Source organism: Cnephaeus nilssonii (genome assembly GCF_951640355.1).
Source record: "Cnephaeus nilssonii genome assembly, chromosome: 11".
Lineage (NCBI taxonomy): Eukaryota > Metazoa > Chordata > Mammalia > Chiroptera > Vespertilionidae > Cnephaeus > Cnephaeus nilssonii.
The window spans coordinates 35,552,444-35,574,804 of record NC_137082.1 but is presented as its reverse complement, the minus strand read 5'-3'; the positions used below and the strand labels follow the sequence as shown (position 1 = coordinate 35,574,804).

Here is a 22,361-nt window from a genome sequence, read left to right as displayed (position 1 = left end):
AACAAATGTTAACCAAAAACAGTTACTCACCCAGGTGGTAGTGGAGCTTGGGGTACAGGATTTAATGGCCTAGGGCCTGAGCCTCCAGATATAGTAAGAGGAATTATTAATCCAGATGTTGCTCCCTCAGATGTATTTGAATTTGTATTTGTTGGAGGCAGAGAGCCTGTACTAGAGCCATCACTTTCAGAAGTGGCAGAAGGTGAACCATTAACAGAAGCTATAAAAGATTTGGAAAAAACAGGAAAACAATCTTCTATTTTCAAAAATCAGGATAAATTTTTAACTTTAAAAAATGAAGAGGTAGATGAAAAATATAAAATTTAATATATGAATATGTAGGAAAAGATTACTAAAGTAAATTAAATAATGTGATAAAGCCAATGGTCCCACTAAATAGGCTTATTTACATTTTTTAGGCTGTCTACCCCATGTTCTATTTTAATTATGAAGCACAGATCCTGATTTCCTGATTGTACAGAAAGTAAAAACTCTTAGAATAGATAAGTGTTGGTATTCCATGGTATTATGAAGTTCATTTAACAATCTTCCAGATCCTTAAAATTGTCTTTCTTATGACACCTTGCAGATTAAAGGTCAATTTTTTTTCCAATTTTTTTTATTAAGGTATTATATGTGTACATATCTTACCATTGCCCCCCCCCACCCCACTCCCATATATGCCCTCACCCCCCAGAGTTTTGCGTCCATTGGTTATGCTTATATGCATGCATACAAGTCTAAAGGTCAATTTTTGATGTTAGTTATAATGGAAGACCTGACTAATAAGCAATACTATTCTTATAAATAGTTGTTAAGTACATATTACATCTTCAAGAAATACTTATTGACAAAACAATTCCTGAAGGTAGTTACCAATATTATGACAAAGTAGTATATGGTCTTAAAGACTGGGAATATATTGTGTACAGAAAAACATTATGTACAGAAAAAGGGGGAAGATGTATAATTAAACACAAAGTCATTTAATGAAATAATTTGTGGACAGTTTATTTTTCTAATAATATTTGGTTTAATTATTTTACATTCCCCGTCCATATACTAGACTAACAGAGAGAAATAATAAAAGATTAAAGATTTGTTCTGGCTGGTCAGGAATAAAATGGATATTCTACCTGTATATGTTTACACTTTTATTACATGATGTTCATTTATTGTATAATTTTTGCTTTAAAATTTGAATATCATTTAGCATTACTTGCCATTTACTAATTGTCTTTCTAAAGGATATAATGAGAATAAGCAACCAGATCTTTGATTCTATGGCACACTAATGTCCACACAGTTACAAACCCTGACAGAAAGATACAATCTTATCTGTACTGCTTATCTATAATAATAAAAGTGTAATATGCTAATTAGACTGGATGACCTTCTGGACAAAGCCAGGGCTGCGAGGGAAGCCCAGGTCCTGGGTGCCAGAGGGAAGCCAGTGCCGGGAGCCAGGGGAAGGAAGGCCTACTTTTGCACAAATTTTGTGCATTGGACCTCTAGTACTGTATATAATGTGATTTTTATTCTGAATAGAGCTCATGCCTCGTTAACTTCACCCCTGGAGGAAAAACTTAGGGAAAAGGCAAGTCTTAGTTACTTATAGAAAGACTAGAGGCCCAGTGCACAAAATTCGTGCACGGGAGGGAGGTGTCCCTCAGCCCAGACTGCACCTCTCTAATCTGGGACCCCTTGGGGGATGTCCAACTGCCAGTTTAGAGGAGAATCAATTCCTGCGGGATAGGGCCTAAACTGGCAGTCGGACATCCCTCTTGCAATCCAGGACCGCTGGCTCCTAACCATTTGCCTGCCTGCCTACCTGATCCCCCTAACTACTCTCCCCTGCCAGTCTGATCCCCCTAACTCCTCTCCCCTGCCAGACTGATCACACCTTACTGCCTCTGTCTTGGCTCTGCCACCATGGCTTTGTCCGGAAGGACGTCCAATCTAATTACCATATGACCCTTTTATTAGTATAGAGGCCTGGTGCACGGGTGGGGGCTGGTGGGTTTGCCCTGAAGGGGGTCCTGGATCAGGGTCCCCTTGTGGGGGCGGGGCAAGCCTGGGGCGGTTTGCAGGCTGGCCAAACCCCGACTGGGGTGGTGGTGGGGTCTCTGCTGGGGGCGGGGCCAGCCTGAGCCAGGGGCTGAGGGCTGTTTGCAGGCTGGTCATGCCCCCATTGGGATGAGGGTCCCCGCTGGGGGGAGTGGCCAGTCTGGGTGAAGGGCTGAGGGCTGTTTGCAGGCTGGCCACTCCCCCATCGGGGTGGGGCCTGGGTGAGGGGCTGAGGGCCTTTTGCAGGCCATCCACGCTCCCATTGGGGTAGGGGTACCCACTGGGGTGGGGTGGCCTGGGCGAGGGGCCTGGGGTGGTTTGCAGGCCGGTCAGACCCCTGATGGGGTTGAGGGCCCCTGCTGGGAGCAGGGCAGCCTGGGCAAGGGCCTGGGGTGGTTTGCAGGCCAGCCAAGCCCCTGGCTTTGTTTAGAAGGACGTCCAGAAGGTCTCTGGAAGGTTTCCCGGTCTAATTAGCATATTACTCTTTTATTAGTATAGATCATTCTTGGCCAAAATCTTTAATATAAAATTACAGCTAGAAAACCAGCCTACAAGGGCCTTTTTATACTTACCTGAGGATCAATTCCGAAACAGAACATTACTTAGAATCACAGTATAAGAGCTACATCCCTAGTGTATGGCTGGAATACACACCTGGTCTACGCGGGGTTGGTGGAGGTGGTCGTGAAGGTCTTGGAGGTCTAGAAGGCTTAAAACCGCCGTTTGAGAGTGATGGAGAATTATTCCCATTGACCTTCCTATTTTCACCAGACCCTGCATCCTCAGGGTCATCTGATCCATTTGTGTTCACTCTGGGTAAGAAGCGGGTAAAGAAAAGGGAAGGGGGGAAAACGCTCTTTTAATTTAGCAAAAACTAGCAGACTTAAGAGTTTTAGAAGTTTGTGAAAAGCTTTCTAATTTCTGGCTAGCTTTATCAAATACATAAACAGCCTTTGGGTAGGGTCTTACATATAACCCTGAGAGCCCATTCAGAAATAGAATGAGGAGCCAGGGCACAGGAAAACTTGGGACCATTCACCATTATTAGGTATGCTAGTGCAGATTTTTCTCTGGCCAAGAAGTTACTACTCCTTAATATCCTACCCTTCTTTTGAGATTAGAAGATGATTCTTTGTCACAGGAGTGACTCTGTGAAGGCAGATCTCCATTAGGTAAAACACAACAGCTTTATAAACTTTGATTTTCCTAAAAATCTTAATGAGTCATCTTTTTTAAACTTTTTATTATGAAATTTTTATTCATCACAAAAGTAAATAGAGCGCTGGCTGGTGTGGCTCAGTTAATTAGGTGTGGTCCTGTTTATCAAAAGGTTGCTGGGTTGTGGGCTGGATCCCCGGTGGGGGATCATGCAGGAGGTAGGCGATTGATGCTACTCTCTCACATCCATATTTATCTCCCTCCCTCTTCCTTCCTTCCTCTCTAAAAATCAATAAAAATATATTTTTAAAGGTAAACAGACAAGTAAAACAAAATCATCTCCTTTCCTAACTTTATCTCCCATTGTTGGTTTCCAAAAAAACCAATAAACACTTTAAAGTCTGTTAAGTCAGTTAAAACAACCCAGGCATTCAATACTTGCAGGCTCTAGACTGAAGGCAGATAAGCACATGAAAGCACTGAATCTAGGCTAAGAGCAAACATATGGTTCATATCTCTGCCCTTGCTAATGAAGGCCCAGGAGATATTATAGCCAGTGGTGACCTTCATATGTACCCAACCCTTATATTTTAGCTTTCCTAGAAAATAAATTTAACATCCTAGTGATGGCCCTGGGATTCTGAACTCCTTGCCTTTGAAACAAATGCCAATATATTAACTTTCTACAAGCTGAAGGAAGTATTAGCAATTTGGGTATCCCTGGCCTACACCAGAGAACTGCAGTCAGATAAGTCCTGAATCTTTCATAAATATTTCCTTTCTTACCTTGAGCCCTGAATTTTTTGACAGTCATTTATTCTTATATCAATCTGAACTTGAAGTTTTGACTAAAATTAATATCTTTTTTGCATTTTTAATAAACAATAAGTAAAATCTTACCTTGTTTCCTCCTTGGGCCTGGAGCCATCATCATTCTGTGAAGCACCTTTAACATAAATAAAATTTAGAGAGAGAATGAGTTTCAAAGTGGTGTTCATGTTTTTCCTAAATATGGTATGTAAGCAAAGGCTTTTATTAAATCTTTCTAGTAAAGAACATACTAGAATTTAAATTCCAATATGACATTTAAAAAGGAAAATGTGATAAATGTTATTAAGATTGAAATAAAAGTTTTACCAAAATTTTGCACAAATGCAGATTACGTGTAAGAAATATTAATTAACCTAGGTATATCACTCCTGGGCTACTTCTGCCTTTCTTAAAATATATGTTTGCTCAATTCAAATATAAATCTAATTATTTTTAGCTATTTTAGTATTCCAAATATCTTACCAAAAAAGTGCTGATCACCAGCAGAATGATTAATAAAATAGGTTCTGAAAACAGAAAAACCAGTAACGTCTAATTCACACAAACAATGCCCTAAAAGGAAAATGTTTTCAATTGTCAATGTCTCTTTTTAAAAAGAAAATAATGGTGAAGTTTGTGTTGCTCAGTGGATTGTCCCATGCACCATACAGGTCTCTGGTTCGATTCCTGGGCAGGGCATATGCCTGGGTTGCAGGCTTGATCCACAGTAGGGGGCCTGCAGGAGGCAGACAATCTATCATCAATGTTTCTATCTTCTCTCCCTCTCCCTTTCTCTTTCTAAAACAATCAATAAAAACATACTAAAAAAATTCCTTAAAAAACAACAACAATGTCTTAAATGTGAAAACAATAGTAAAAATTACATGTAGCACACTAGACTGGCTAATGTAAGAAGAATCATTAAAGACTCTATACAAAAAGCGATTACTTACTTTCTGCACATGTAGCTTCACCATTGGTAACAACTTCAGATTCTAATTGCAGCCCATCAAGACAAACTGACAAGTCTCCTATTGTCTCTGCTGGTTCTTTGTCACCTACAAGCTGTAAAGTCACAACTACTTTCTCAACTAGAAGAGAATAAATTACAGAACAAATAGTCATTTTTTAAGTCATCTTAACTTAAAAACCTAATGTCAGAAAAAAACTCTACATATTGGTAATTTTTCCATTTAAGTCATCTTAACTGTTAAAAACAATGTGAAAAAAAATCACATATGTGTATATAAATTGTTTTAATATTCTTCCCTCAGGGTTTCAGATCTTATGACACCAAAACATTTTAAAAATAGAATAAAATTTGCTAACACTTAATAACATAAAATGCTAAATAGCTCAATGATCACATTTACTATATACATGCCATCCTTGCATAAAATGAGCCAGCAGGGTCCTAGGTTCAATTCCGGTCAGAGCACAGGCCCGGGGTTGCAGACTAGAATCCTAGGAGGGGGTGTGTAGGAGGCAGCTGATCAATGATTCTCTTATCATTGATGTTTCTATCTCTCCCTCTACTTTCCTCTCTGAAATAAATAAAAACATATTTAAAAAAAATAAAAAATGAAATGAGCCAGCAAGACAACCAAGAAAATTCAGCAACATGTCTAATTTATATTGACTGGCAACATATCACTTAAGAATGGACTGCCCTGGCCGGTGTTGCTCAGTTGGTTGGGTGTCATCCCATACACCAAAAGGTTGCTGATTTAATTCCTGGTCAGGGCACACGCCCAGGTTTCGAAATCTATCCCCAGTAGGGGGCATGCAGGAGTCAGCCAATAGATGTTCCGTTCTCAAATCAATGTTTTCCCTTTCCCTGTCCCTTCTTCTCTCTCTAAAAATCAAATTAAAAAATATTTTAAAAAAGAATGGATTATATCTCACCCTGAACGAGTATGACTCAGATGGTTGGAGTGTCCCATAAACCAAAAGATGGCAGGTTCAATGCCTGGTCAAGGCACATAGTCAAGGTTGCGGGTTCATACCTGGTGGATGGGGACACGTGCATGAGGCAACCTATCAATGTTTCCCTCTCACATCTCTCTGTCTCTCTCCCTTCCTCTCTGTAAAATCAATTTAAAAAATATATATATGTATATATATATATGGTTACTTAAAAATTGGATTGTATCTCATAAGTTCTAAACGAGAAATAAAATTTTTAGAAGTATGTTTTAGATAGTCAAGGGGTAGAAAATATCGATGTTTTAAAATAATATATTAAAACAAACATGTTTCAAGTTTTTATATATGTATATTTAACAGATATATACTTACATACACACAGATTGGAACAAAATTAGGTTTACAGTTGTGAGTACATGAAACTCTTTATTCCTATTTATTATTTCCCATAAAACAACTATAAACCTACTTTTGCCCCATCCTATATAAATAAAAACAACCATCTAAAATGAGGAAATTTTGTCCAGTGAGTGTGGCTCAGTGACTGAGCATCAACCTATGAACCAGGAGGCCACGGTTCGATTCCCGGTCAGAGCACATGCCCAGGTTTCGGCTCAATCCCCAGTGTAGGGCATGCAGGAGGCAACCAATTAATGATTCTCTCTCATCATTGATGTTTCTATCTCTCTCTCTCTCTCTCCTTCTCTCTCTGAAATCAATAAAAATATATTTAAAAAAATAAAATAAATGAAGAAGTTTTTAAAATGAGCATTTGGAAAAGGAAATCTATCAAAATATTAACATTTGTCTCTCTGACATGGGATTTTTTTTCCCCTTCATCTCTGCTTTGTATTTTATAGTTTTCCATAATTGAGTATGCAGTACTTTAATAAATATCTATTAAATAAGTGATTATTTACTTAAGACATTGAATACAAAAGGGATGGCCAAACCAAGGTTACTCAGAATGCTTTAAATAGTTCAAGATTCTCCTCCCTGTTAATAATTAAAAATAGTGAACATAATCATTGTGGATGTTTGGCATATGAATTTCCTGTAGAAAAAAGAAACTGAGCATAATTTCTATTATTTTTACATACATACGTTTCATATTGTTTGACTTTAATGTTTCATAGATATCTAGTGCAGCAGTTCCCAACAAAACATCAGATTTCAGTGTCTGGTGACTCCATACGCGAAAATGTAATTTACTCATAGGGGTGACGATACTAAAAATGAAGAAAGGTGAAAAAAACTTTTTCATTAAATATCACAATGGGATGCTACATAAATTACAATTAAGTTTTAATGTCTACAATCTTACTATGCCCCTCATAGTTTACTGTGTAAGTAATATTGCTTATATTCTATAACTTTATGAAAAACACCTGGATGTTACATGCCTGCATGATCATTTTCCCTTGTAAAAGAACGATCATGGCAACTTCATCCACGCATCAACAAAAGTGAAACTGCTCATCATGCTATAAATTGGAAAACTAGTCTTACTTTAGTAGTATAAAAAAGTGAATTTATAAACTAAATCCTTATTTGATGTCAAGTAGTGTGCTCAGCTTGAGATTACTTCATTTAATCTTCAAAGCAACCCTATGAGATGGGATTTAGCATGTTCATCTTCAGATATAGAAACTCCTATTTAGATGGTTAAGCACATTGCCCAACATCATACAGCCAGTCAGTGGCAGACTATAATCTGAACAAAGCCTATCATTAAAATATATATTAACCTTTTGCACTCGGATGTCGAGATTAAAATTACTCTTTGAATGTATCAATAATTTGAAATATAAAAAAATCCAAATAAATAAGTTTGTATGAAAAGAAACTCGTTTTTTATTCTACTGCCGCGCTTTGTAAAATCTGGGGTATTTAAAAAATTAAATCCTGAGTAGAATAAAGGAATCGAGAAAAAAGCAAACGAGTGCAAAGGGTTAAAAAGTTCCTCAGTCCGCTACATAATGATTTCAGGATTATGATACCTCACATTTCACACTGCTGAAGACAAATTGTCCAGGACAACTGTCAAATATATAGACTCACTCATGCCATGCTAAATGCCAATAACGAATTATTGTAATGGTAATTTCCAAAGCAAGTTTTGGGAAATTTGTATTTGTAATAAATTATATTCAAACTATTTGAGTCATCAATTAGAAAAACAGGAACACTATAAAATTGACCATAGTCTTATGGTTCAAAGTTAGGAAGACAAAATCTTGAAAGCTTTTAATTTTTCTATACCTCATTCTCTCTAAATCGTGATCAAATTTTGGGGGACAAATAAACACTCTCCTCCTCAGAAGTCCACCTATGCCTATAACCCCATCATCATATTTCTACCATCATTTTAATAGTAGTAGGTATTTAAAGTAAACTAAAATATTTTCACTTAATACTGCCTCTCTTTTTTGGTTGTGGTGGGGGTGGTGCTGGTGGTGGTAGTGGTGTGTGTGTAGGGTTGTAATATAATGTATTCATTCTCTTAAAAATTCTCAAATGTTACTTTGAAGAGAACATATAGTATATACAGGGTGCCCCAAGAAGATGTATACACCCTTTACAGCTGATAGCTCAATTGATGTTTCTTTCTTTTCAGATTTAACCCATTGGCATTAATAATTATTCAAAGTGTGTATACATTTTGGGGGGACATGCTGCAGTAAGAAAACATTTCTCTATTAGTTATCTGGGAAATAATAATGGAGACGGAATACAAGAACAGATAAATTTAATATTACTTTAATTTGAGAGGACAAAGTATACTGTCAAAGATGGTCTTATCTAACTTATTTCAATTCAACTCTAGAGAAGTCTGAAAAGTCTGCTAGCATAACAATGGAAGCTGTGTTAAAATAACAGGCCAATCTGCTGCAAATTAAAAATTCAGGAGAACATGAGCTATGTGTTCCTCTAAACATCTGGGCTAAATAACAGTACTACCATATGGTACTACTTCAAGAGTTTATTTTTTTCTTAACATTTTAGGCACTGAGGAGTTCATGTCATTATCAGCTTAAGAGTCTCAAAGTATGTATGTGGTGAGCACAGATAGCAGTTGATAGAAAGTTGATGAGCATTCAGTCTATTATTCATTATAGAGGTTGTAACATTTTATAGATTTCATTTGATTTTTGTGAAAATTTTACTCATATACTGTTTAATTTAGATTCAATCTCTAATGAGCCACTAATTAAAAACAAAATCTAAGAAACATTAATATTGAAATGAATACAAATGACGAGCATTAGAATAGTTTTGTAAATAGGCCTCAAAATGATCTTCAATAAATTTGTGAATTTCACTCACTGGCTCAAAATTATTATAAAGTACATTAAGATGCCTCAGATCTTCAAAAATCTACGTTAAAGAATGATATAGGTAACAATAACGATTAAAATTAAAAGAATAGGTATATTCAATTTGTTGAATTTACTAGAAATAAATACTATCCACATAAGCATGTATTATGTGAAGAAAAGAGCTTTTATAGTTTCAAATGTCTCATCTGACCATTTAGAAAAACTTTTTTTAAAGTCACTGGTTTATTTCTCTGAGGGGAAAAAAATCCAAAAAATCCAAATGTTAGGTAATGAAAGCAATTTGTGTATTATTAGATACTAGAAGCCCAGTACATGAAATTCGTGCACTCAGGAGGGTCCCTCGGCCCGGCCTGCGCCCTCTCAGACATCCTTAGCGCTGCTGTGGAGGCAGGAGGGTCCTGCCACTGCCGCTGCATTCACCAGCAGTGAGTTCGCAGCGCTCCCCCTGTGGGAGTGCACTGACCACCTGGGGGCAGCTCCTGCATTGAGCGTCTGCCCCCTGGTGGTCAGTGTGCATCACAGCAACCGGTTGTTTTGCTGTTTGGTCGATTTGCATATTAGCCTTTTATTATATAGGATGTGACAACTAGTTACATTTAAACTATATTTTTATATACATTTGGTCTCCAAACCATGTATTTTAAAATCCATTTGTTGAGCCCGCTGGTGTGGTTCGGTGGTTGAATGTTAACCCATGAACCAGGATGTCACGGTTCAATTCCCAGTCAGGGCACATGCCTGGTTATGGACTTGATCCCCAGTAGGGGGAGTGCAGGAGGCAGCCAATCAATGAGTCTCTCTCATCATTGATGTTCCTCTCCCTTTCTCTCCCTTCCTATCTCTGAAATCAATGAAAACATTTTTTTAATCCATTTGTTGATAAATCATGCTTATTCTTTCATTTTAGTAAAGAAAATCCTATATAATAAAAGCCTAATATGCAAATTGTCTCTTCAACTGGAAGTTCGACCAGGAGACGGAGCTGGCTGCCCAACCGCCTGCGGCCCCTCCCCCTGGCCAGCCTCCTGCATCCCCTCCCCCCAGCCCGGCCCCAATCGGGGAGGGCCAGCCAGACCCCACCCATGTACAAATTCATGCACCAGGCTTCTAGTTTAACCTATAATTTCCTTCAGTGAGTGCTCAAAACCAACATTTGAGGCTTTGTCATTAGTGTTGAAATTGAGCTATATCCTACATCTATGAATTAATACTGGAGAGAACACTAATATATAAACATATACACATGGATATATATTGTAACAGTGTCTAACAGCACAACATTAGAAACCAACTGATCAATAGAGAACTAGTAAAATAAGTGACAGTCCATTCATACTTAGGAATATTATGTAGCTATATAAGGGAGGTTAGACCTGTATGTACTCAGCTAAAAAGATAACTATGTTATATGAACTAGGTATAAAAACAAAGTTGTAGAAGAAAACATATAATATACTTTTCTTAAAGGAAGAAAATCCCGGTATAGGTCCTATGTGAGCATCATAATAAAACAAAACTATCATTTAAAATTAAATTAAAAAATAAAGTGAGCTACTCATAGCCCTCTATTTCAAACGCTAAGTTAAGTAAAGAGCTGCTAAGAATGGCCCATGACCATGGGTTCCCCCAGCTGTTATTCAGGGGCAATAGCGATAGTATCATCAATTAAACTGGAGAAAGTAAAGAAAAGGAGAGACTAGAAAAACAGAAATATCTAAAGAGAAACAAAAAGGGAACTAGAGGAAGGAGTTCAAGGATGGGGGAAAAAGAAAAAGATGAGAGAGAAGAAAGAAGAAAAGAAAACAAGTGAGACCTTTTAAAAGCTGCATTTCTGCTCAGCTACTAAACAAAATATACTATAGAAAATACTTTCAAACCTACACTGTAAGGGGTTGCTTCCATTTGGGACTGTTTGTATTGTTACATTTTTCTGTCTTCTTTGACTGTCCATCTACTGTAACTTCCACATAAGGACTTGGTCCAAACCAATTCTTTTTATTTTCTTTAAGTTTTGCTGAAATGACTAAAAGAAAAGAAAAAATATTTCAATATTTGAGTTGATAGTTCATCTTCAAATCACTTTAATTTCATAAAGGTTATTTAAGCATTATTACTTTTACTCAGAGGAGCAGGTTTACTCTAAAATATTTACTAATTTTATTCACTCATGAATATTTTCTCCCATCCTCGTAAATTAATATAGGACTTCCCCACACCATCCACCCAAAACTCCCATCAGTATCACTGGTATAGTAGCCCACTATCATTATCAATCATCCCAGAACTCTGAGGTCAATTAAATAGTACACTGACAGCCTGGCCAGTATCACTCAGTGGTTGAGCATCGACCTATAAACCAGGAGGTCATATGGGTTTTGGCTCAGGGGCATGCAGGAGGCAGCAGATCATTGATTATCTCCTCATCATTGATGTTTCTATCTCTCTCTCCCTGTTCCTTCTCTCTGAAATTTAAAAAAAAATTTTTTTTAAGCAAAAACTTTACCCCCCAAAAAAGTATACTGATAAACTTGGTCAACAAATACTTAAATGTCTACCATGTGTCAGATATTGCTCTAAACTGTGGATAGAGCAGTTTAAAATAGAAAAGACACTGGCTCTCAAGAAAATTAGATCTTAGTTAGAGAAAAATCTTTGTGACGAAAAACAAACTAATGTGGCAGAATGACTTGATAGTAAGGAAGACTTCTGAGGAAGTACTTTTACAAAGCATCTAAATGGCAAGGAGCTAGTCATGTGAAGAATGGAGTTGTAAACAGAGAGAACTTGGCATATCCAAAGAGAAGTACAGCAAGTGGGAAGGATGGTAAATGAAATCACGTTAGGGTGTTAAGCCAAGATAAGGAATTTGGATTTTATTTAAGCATGCTGGAAAGCCACTGGAAGAACAGTTATAAACTAAGATTACTTTTAGCATCTCATAGATCTCCTATTATATTAGCAAGAGCTTCCTACATTGTGCATCTTAAGATACTGACTCCTTAGCCTTAACCCTTGAGTTTAGTCACTTTTGCCATCAAGTAGCCTTGTCTAAGCCCCTTGGACAGTACAACAAATATATTCCAATCTAGCAGAGCACCCTATGGTTTCCACAAGTAACAACTCATTGCTTCCCTATAAATGAGGTGATCATAGCCAAGGAAATACTCTACTCCCTGGATATCTACTCTATCAGATAAGTTTAGAGTAGCGATCACCAACAGGTGGTCCACAGACCACTGGTGATCTGTAAGGTTCGAAAGGTTGGTGACCATTGGTTTAAAGAATGCCACTGTCCATCAAGGTGAAGGGACCATTTGTAGATGCTAGCGAAGTTTGTATAGCAGCTACCCAAGTAGCTCAATGTACAGTCCAAATCATAGACAGTCTGGGCATCCTAGCAGGCATAGTTCCAGATGGCAGCCCTGAATCTCTTGACTTCACACAGATCAAATAATTTTGTGTTTTTGTGTTTCTGTGCCTTTTCGGTAGCATTCAAACTAGCCACAGACTTACTATTCTAATGATGCATGCACATTCTATAAAGTAGAGCTTCATCATTATTTTGAAATGCTTGTTATAATAAAGTTCAATCTAATTTGAAATCAATATGCATTACCAAAAAAAGGCCCGGCCGCAGTGGCTCAATGGTTAAGCATTGACCTATGACCCAGGAGGTCACAGTTCGATTCCCAGTCCGGGCATATGCCCAAGTTGTGGGCTATCCGATCCCCAGTATGAGGGGGGTGGGGGGGTGTAGGAGGCAGCCGATCAATGATTCTCTCACATTATTGATGTTTCTATCTCTCTTCCTCTCTGAAACCAATACAAAAATATTTTTTAAAAAAAGAAAGAAAAGCTGCAAGAGATAATGCTAGAAAAGTAGGCAATAAGGAGCCACTGAGGACATTTAAGTAAAAGAGTACTACTCAACAAATTTACTGGGTGCCCGTAACACATCAGGTATTATTATGGGCACTGAGGAAACAGATGATCAGATTAACACTCAAACATCATTCTTCTGCTGTGGGAAAAATAAATTAAAGGGAGAGAAAAGTAGGGGATAAGAGGCTAAGAAGCTAATAGAGTCATCTTAATCAAGAAATTGACAGTGATCACCCTGGTCAGTTTGCACGGTGGTTACAGTGTTGACCTTCAGACCCAAGGGTCTGGATTCAATTCCACCTTGGTTACAGGTTTCCCAGCCCTAGTTGGAGTGAGTGCAGGAGGCAGCCAATTGATGTGTTTCTCTCACATAGATGTTTCTCTTTCTCTCCCTCCTCCCTCCCTTCCACTCTCTCTCTAGAAATCAATGGAAAAAATATCCTCTGTGGGGATTAAAAAAAAAACTTGAAAGTGGTTTGGACTAGGGTGGTTAACATGGATATGGGGAAAAGTAACTATTTCCTAAGGAGAATCAATAGGATTAGATTGCATGTGGAAGTTGGGAAAAGAAGCAAGAAGGATAACTCCCAGGTCTCTGGCATGAATAGCTGGATAGAAGATGGTATCACTTAATAATATGGAAAAGAACATGATTGAGGAGAGTGGAATGGGCCAGAAATCAAGAGTTTTATAATGAGTGTATAAAATTTGAGATGCTTATGGAACATCTAAGGGGAAACACTAAGTAAGAAGCATTTTTCAGAACAGAATAAATATATTCAAGTGGGGACCAGACTCATCTCTGATTAATGTGTACTATAAAGTTCTAGTACTTAATACAGAACCAAATTCAATCATAGGATTGCCACAGAAAAATATAAAAATCCTACTTTTAATTCGTTTATAGTTTGAGAAGAGAGGAAACAAGCCTAAACAATTATGCAAAAAGATTATGTCTCTGGGGGCTCTTGTGGTCCTCTGAAACTGATTAAATCTAAAACAAAGAGCAAATGCAGACCTGATAGGAAGAAAATATTCTGCCCTTAATGGCTTTTTAGGGTTCAAACTTTTGAAAGCTATTTTACCACCCAACCTCACAAAGTCATTTCAGGAAACTTTACATGGGTAAATGAAAGAGGAAGGGAAACTAACACCAACTATTAGAATTTACAGTGTGTCCGATGCTTAAATATTGTCATTCCAATACTCATCATGACTATTCTATGAGGTAGGCATTATCATCTTAATTTTTTAAATATATTTTATTGATTTCAGAGACGAAGGGAGAGGGAGAGAGAGATAGAAACATCAATGATAAGAGAGAATCATTAATCTTGCATGCCCCACACAGAGGATTGAGCCCACAATTAGGGCATGCATCCTGACCGAGAATCGAACCCTGACCTCCTGGTTCATAGATCAATGCTCAACCACTGAGCCACACTGGCAGGGCATCATCTTAATTTTTACACATAAAAAGACAAGTTTAACAAAATTTAAAAGTTGCTGCAGGATCACTGTAAAGCCTGAGAAGGAGAAATTATTTAAGTCTATAATTTCAAAGTTTAAATGGAATAAAACTTTTGTTACCGTCCTAATATTATAAAATGTCAATGTATTACATTCCTGAAATTTAAATTTCCACACTGAATTAGCAGAATAAAAAAAGTGTAAATTATAAACTGGAAGTAAAGAAACCAGAAAAAAGTCAGCATTATCTTAGTCACGTGGGCTACTGCAAGAGACCTCTGTCTATTTTTACTCTCATTTCTCTAATCCTACCACTCACAGCTCCTAGAATTATCTTCCTTAAATAGATGTGATCATGTCAGTACTTTTCAATGATTCTTTAATGCCTGCAAAATGAAGTTTTTAACTCTTCTGGGGCATTTTACATAATTTACTATGTACTCTCAGCCTCCTCCAATACCAAATCCCACCCAGCCCCTAGTACTATTCTAACCACCAGTAACTGCTGTTCCTCACAAGGGCCATGCACTTTCATGCCTTTATGTGCTACACCCGCCCTTTTCCACCCAATAAAATCCTACTTCTTAAAAAACAAATGCCCCTTTCTCTTTGATTGCATACTTCTTTAAATCTAAGAAGTTAATTGTTCTACCTCTATGCTTCCATAGCATTTTCATATTTATATATGTCTCCTAGAGCTTTTCATTTTTAGTTTTTTAGTAAGTATATTAGTTTATACTTGGTTTAATTCACTCTGTAATAACCTTCATGGCAAGGATGTAGTCAGTCTTTATCACTCCTATAGCACTTAGTGATTTAAACCTGAGAAACATTTAAAACATTTGTTGAACCAAATGATTAGTCATAATAGAAAACAAGTTTCCCTGCTTTATAGTTTGTGTCTGTCTATCTGTCTGTCTGTCTGTCTGTCTCTCTCTCTCTCTCTCTCTCTCTCACACACACACACACACACACACACACAAACACACACACACACACACACAAACACACACACACACACACACACTATCCACTGCAGATAGATAGATAGATAGATAGATAGATAGATAGATAGATAGATAGATAGACAGACAAACAGACAGATAGATAGATAGTTTTGTGGTACTTATTAGTGTTCTTCTGATCCTTCTGTTCTGAAGGCCATGCTTTGAATTAATTTCAGTCCTTCATCTTACCTCTCTAGTGCAAAATAAAAACTTGGTAATTTAAATATAAAGAAAATAAGTGACTCCCCTTTATCCAACCTATTTTGCCAACCAGGAGGCTAGTGAGAACAGAGTAAAATAAGTAAGGTTGCTGAGACCAGTAATTTAGCCTTATGATGGGCTGATAAGAGATGAAACCAGTTAGGCAAGGGCTACTACCTCTGTGGGTCAGAAGTCATGATAGGCCTCTGTGGCAAAACTACATCTTGCTGGGCAGAATTGAATATATACTCTTGACTTTAAATTTTAAATATGAAGGACCAAGCAATCAAAGCTAAATACACAGTAGTCTAGTAAATTTGGGGAAATACAATAATATTTAATTCTCATTAGTAATAACTAAAATCAAGATGGTTTCTCTTCCTCAAATGATGAGTTATGAGTAAAGACTGAGACTAAGAAATTTCTAGGAAATACCAAAGTACTTATTTTGCCAATATAGTATAATCTTAGCATATAGCAAACATCATATAACACAGATAAATTCAGTATAGCTGAGGTTATATCCTATATAATAAAAGGCTAATATGCAAATTGCCCCCTCGGGAGTTAGACCAACTGGGAGTTTGACTGCTCACTATGACGTGTGCTGACCACCAGGTGGCAGTGTGGAATGAAGAAAGTCCCAGGCTGGCAGCCAGCAGCCACTAGGGACCCTACCCGTGCACGAATTTCGTGCACTGGGCCTCTAGTATAGAACATAATTAAACAGAAAATGGCTAGAGAAAAGGATATAAGAAAACAGATTTACATCCAAGATAAGGGGCCCACACAACAGGATTAGAGAAAAAGAGTGGATGATCCAGGAAATGCAAAAGTAAAAATCAGCAGAATCTAATATGGACAGGGATATAAAGGATAATGAAAAAAGAGGTAAGAAAAATTTAAATATGTGATCCAACAGTTAGTCTCTTGATAGTTTACACTTACATTCTGGCCATAAATTAAACTTTTACAATAAATATAAATGGTCTTTCTCAAAACAGTACAATTCTAACCAGTCATTTTGGCTCTTTTTTTTAAAAAGTATATATTTTTATTGATTTCAGAGAGGAAGAGAAGGGAGAGATAGAAACATCAATGATGAGAGAGAATCATTGATTGGCTGCCTCCTGCACGCCCCCTACTGGGGATCGAGCCCATAACCTGGGCATGTGCCCTTGACTAGAATCGAACCTGGAACCCTTCAGTCCCCAGGCCGACACTATCCACTGAGCCAAACCAGCTAGAGCTGGCTCCTTTTCAATTTAAAAAAAATAATGTTTTGATTAATAATGTTAAGAAAGACAAAGTAAAATAAGCAGCCAATCTTATAAAAGATTTAGACTTAGATTACTGTTAAAATATTAAATTAGATATGAGTAATCCTAGGTGAAGAAAGAAATGAGGCATTAGGGGGAATATACTACTCTGTACTTATACAGTGTTTTATAGTTTTCCAACTTATATACTGTCTTCTAACCATGTGACAAAGATGTTAATATCCTCAGTTCACAGATAAGGAAAAAGATATTAGTGACAAACACAAGGTATATAACTACTAGAGTCCCAGTGCACTTGTCTCTCACAGTCTGGGAGCCCCCAGGGGATGTTCTACTGACGGCTTAGGCACAGTCTGGCCTCCCTCAGCAAGAGGTGACCAGGCGGGCCAATCAGGGGACGGCACTGCCCTCATCACAACACTGCTGCTGCCACCAGCCAGCCTCCCTCTGCAGGAGGCGACTAGGCAGATGTGGGGAAGGCGCCGCCCCCATCACCCCGCTGCTGCTGCTGGCCTCCCTCTGTGGGAGGCGACCAGGTGGCTTATCAGGGGACAGCACTGGCCACCACTGGTAGCTGCTGCCTCCCCCGCATCGCCGTCCCCTCCCTCTGCCACTGGCATGCACCTTGACTGGCCTGGCACTGCCTGCTCGCTGGCCCTGCCCCATGCCGACTGGTCATTCTGCTGTTCAGTCGATTTGCATATTACGCTTTTATTATATAGGAGGATTAAGTAATCAGAATGAGGACTAAAATCCAGGGACATTAAATCCCCTGAAGAGAATAATTAGTCTATACAGATTTGTTGATAAAACTGGGGGCAGGGGCTTAGATGACCTCCCCAAAAGTTTAACTGCAGAAGTTCAAATGGCACACTAGTCAAAATATTAAAAGTATTTATGATTTCCTATTATAATTTTTGCATCTATCTGACAAATCATACAGGTAAGCTATTGCCCAACACAAGGATCAATACAGGTATATTTAATACCAGACAAATGTTAAAAGATCATTTAAATGCCAATGGAAGTTCCCAAAGATGCTACCTCAATGAACTGCCTTGATCTCTGTGAAAGAGTAGCACAAAAGACAATATTTCCTATTCAACTCAAACTTGAACAGCTAGATGGCTATTCAGGTTATGTCCACACATTAATTAGATTCAAGTTACAGAAGGTGTTACTAATGTACTGGTACTATACTATCTTATTTTATGTAAATGCCAAAAAGGAAAGGTGAGGCTGCCTTTTGTTTGATACTCCTAAAAAGAATATAGGGAAATTAAAACTCATTCAAGTTCTCTAAACAATTCATTTATCAACAGCACTATGAATTATTCTTTTAAACCTCTATTTTGCTACAATCCTACATAATAAAATGGTAATATGCAAATTGACCCTAACAGCGGCATGACCGGGAATGACCAGTTGCTATGATGCGCACTGACCACCAGGAGGAGCTCAGCTCAGCTCAGCCACAAGCCGGGCTGATGGCTGCGAGCACAGCAGCAGTGGCAGGAGCCTCTCCCACCTCCTCAGCAGCGCTAAGGATGTCTGACAGGTGGACATCCCCCAAGGATTCCCAGGCTGCCAGAGGGTGGAGGTTGGGCTGAGGGACCCACCCTCCCCCAAGTGCATGAATTTTCATGCACCAGGCCTCTAGTTTATAATAGATATCATGTCTCTGAGATAAATATCCTGCCCTGGCCGGTTTGGCTCAATGGCTAGAGCATCGGCCTGTGGACTAAAGGGTCCCATGTTTGATTCTGGTCAAGGGCATATACCTCAGCTGAAAGTTTATTCCTGTCCCTGGTTTGGGTATGTGTAGGAGGCAACCAACTGATGTGTCTCTCTCACATTGATGTTTTTCTCTCTCTCTCTGTCTCTCCTGCTCCCTTCCACTCTCTCTAAAAATCAATGGAAAAAAATATACTCAGGTGAGGTTGGATGGTGTTATATGGCAAATAGCTTTCAAAAGTTTGAACCCTAAAAAGCCATTGAGGGCAGAGTATTTTCTTCCTAACAGGTCTGCATTTGCTCTATGTCCTAGATTTAATCAGTTTCAGAGGACCACACGAGCCACCAGAGACATAATATTTTTGCATAATTGTTTGGGCTTGTTTCCTCTTTTCTCAGACTATAAATGAATTAAAAATAGGAGCAGGAATGCAACATCAGGTGGCATGTTAAAAACATTAATCTGGAGGAATTCCAAGATGGTGGTAGATTAAGTGGAAGCTACACTGACACTCTCCCAGGACCAAATTAGAATTACAACTAAAATATAGCAAAACCATCCTGAATAATCAAGTGAAGACTAGCTGGAAAGGATCCTGATAACCAAGGAGGTAAAGTAGAGACCGCATAGAGACTGATGCTGCATTCATTGTATTCCATCCCCACGAACTGAACTGCTTTCAAGCCAGAAGCAAATACATTCCAGCAAAATGAGACTTATCACCTAAAACTAATCTCATAGATATGAGATGATAGAAATAGCAGTGGGGAATGTTAGGGATAGAAATAGAATAGTAGAGACTAGCTATAGTTATAAGACATATAATCACGCTCTGTTAACCATAATGGTTTTGTTCTGATTAAAGAAAGCATATTCAGATCTGGCTGGGAGTGGTACACCTCGGACCTGGGTTAACCTGGAAATGCAGTCCATCCTGGAGAATTGCCTATAACCATGGAAAGATGAACAAGCTTGTTGGCAAGACAATGGAGTCCCAGAGGTGCTCCCCTCCCAGCCCTCATTGCCTGTAATCTGTAACCATTACACCCATTTTTATTCCTTTCGCCTACTTCTCCATGCCTGTAATACCCATTTTTATTCCTTTTGCATATCCATTCTTATTCCTCTTGCCTTCTTCCCTATGTAATCTTTGTTCTTCTACCCAATATAAGCAGCTGGGTTATAGGTGGGGTGTAGAGCAGATCTTCATAGATGACCCGCTGCTCTCTCATACTACTTGCATTACTGGAATAAATGAACGTTTATTCCAGTAATGCCAGTAGAATGAGAGATGTGATTTTTAAAAAAATTACTCTGAAAGTAACATACTTGGTTGGTATGGTTAGAGGAAGAAACAAAGACAGAGATATTAGTTAAGTAACAATAGCAATGAAAGAATTTAAACACATTTCTCAAAAAAGATATACAAATGGTCAATAGCACATGAAAAAAATGCTCAACATCATTAGTCATCAGAAAAATGGAAATCAAACGACATGTTATACAACTTCACACCCATGAGGATGTCTATAATCAAAAAGCAAATAGCACAAGTGCTGGCAAAGATGTGGAGAAAAAGGAACCCTAGTACACTATTGCAGACTGGTACAACCACTATGGAAAACAGTGTGGAATTTCCTCAAAATTTTAAAATGGAACTGCCATTTGACCCAGTGATTCCACTTCTAGGAATATATCCTAAGAAGCCTGAAACACTAATCAGAAAAGAATATAAGCAGCCCTAGCTGGTTTGGCTCAGTGGATAGAGCATCAGCCTGCAGACTGAGGGGTCCCAGGTTCGATTCCGGTCAAGGGCACATGCCTGGGTTGCGGGCTTGATTCCCATTAGGGGACGTGCAGGAGGCAGCCGATCAGTGGTTCTCTCTCATCATTGATGTTTCTATCTCTCTTTCCCTCTCCCTTCCTCTCTGAAATCAATAAAGATTAAAAAAAAGAATATATGCACCCCTACATTCATAGCATTATTTACAATAGCTAAGATCTGGAAACAGCCCAGTAGATAAGTGGACAAAAAACTTGTGGTACATTTATACAATGGAATACTATGCAGCTGTAAAAAACAAGAATCTATATTACCCTTTGAGACAACATGGAGGGACCTGGAGATTATTATGCTAAGCGAAATAAGCTAGTTATGATATAACTTACATGTGGAATCTAATGAACAAAATAAACTGACAAACAAAATAGATTCAGAAACATGGAAGCATGCAACAGACTGCCAAATCTCAAAGGAAAGGGGGGAGGGGAGGGGGAAAGAGACAGGAGATTAACCAAAGAATTTATGTGCATATATGCATAGCGCACGGACGCAGACAATAGTGTGGTGGTCTGGGGATGGGGTGGGAGCGGGTAGGAGGGGATCCAAGGCAGAGAAAAAAAGGGAACATCTGTAATACTTCCAACAATAAAGATAAATTAAAAAAAAAAAAAGATTCAACTCCCTTAAAAAAAGCAAATAGCAAACATTGGCAAGGATATATATAAACTGAAACCCTCCCACATGGCTGGTGAGAATGTAAAATGATACGGGATACTTTGAAAATTTGGAATTCCTCACAATGCTAAACATGGGTATTATATGATCCACGATTCCACTCCTAGGTATATACCTAAGAGAACTGAAAATGTACATTTTCATAAAATTTTGTACATGAATGTTCATAGCATGCATATATATATATATATATATATATATATATATATATATATATGCCTAATATGCAAAGTGTCCCCTCAGGAGTTTGACCGTGAGACCAGGAATTCCATCGCTTGCTATGACCACCAGGGGGGCGGTGCAGAACAAAGGCAGGCCCTGGCTGGCAGCCAGAAGGCTCCGATTGGCCCTGATAAACGACCAGGCCTAGGGACCCTACCCGTGCACGAATTTCATGCGCCAGGCCTCTAGTTATTCATAATAGCCAAAAAGTGGAAACAACCCAAACACCAATCAACTGATAAATGGATAAATAAAATGTGGTATGTCCATACATGCAATATTATTTGACAAAAAAAAAAAAAAGAAATGAAATACTAATACATGTTATTCAAGAATGAATTTCCTGAAATAAAAATGTAAATTTAGCCCTGGCCCATGTTGCTCAGTGGTCAGAGCACCAGCCTAAACAGCAAAGGGTTGCAAGTGCACACTATGCCCCTGCCCATCCGCCCATCGGGGCACATGTGTCTCTCTCACATCATTGTTTCTTCCTCTCTCCCCTCCCTTCTTCTCTCCCTTCCTCCCACACTCTTTTTGAAAAGCAATGGGGAAAATATCCTTGGGTAAGGATTAACAACAACAAAAATGTAAATTTTACATATCTACACATTTTGTTCATTTGTTCATTCATTAAGCAAATATTAATTCAGCACCTGATATGTAACAGCCACTAAAGATTTTCTTCTCTTAAGGTTATTTTTTATGTTGGGGGGCAGGGGGAGTAAAGTAGTGGGTCTTTTAAAG

The 22,361-nt window shown here is 38.3% G+C and overlaps 1 protein-coding gene across 1 annotated transcript in view; it reads right to left on the bottom strand.

Moving 5' to 3' along the window:
- ITCH (itchy E3 ubiquitin protein ligase) overlaps positions 1–22,361 on the bottom strand; it is a 104,715-nt gene that overhangs the window by 60,154 nt on the left and 22,200 nt on the right. The window contains exons 4-9 of the mRNA XM_079784066.1: positions 11,184–11,325; positions 7,066–7,190; positions 4,989–5,126; positions 4,126–4,171; positions 2,722–2,879; positions 31–220 (exon numbers count right to left, since the gene is read on the bottom strand). Coding sequence (XP_079640192.1) covers positions 31–220; positions 2,722–2,879; positions 4,126–4,171; positions 4,989–5,126; positions 7,066–7,190; positions 11,184–11,325 — 799 coding nt within the window. The remainder of the gene's footprint in view (positions 1–30; positions 221–2,721; positions 2,880–4,125; positions 4,172–4,988; positions 5,127–7,065; positions 7,191–11,183; positions 11,326–22,361) is intronic.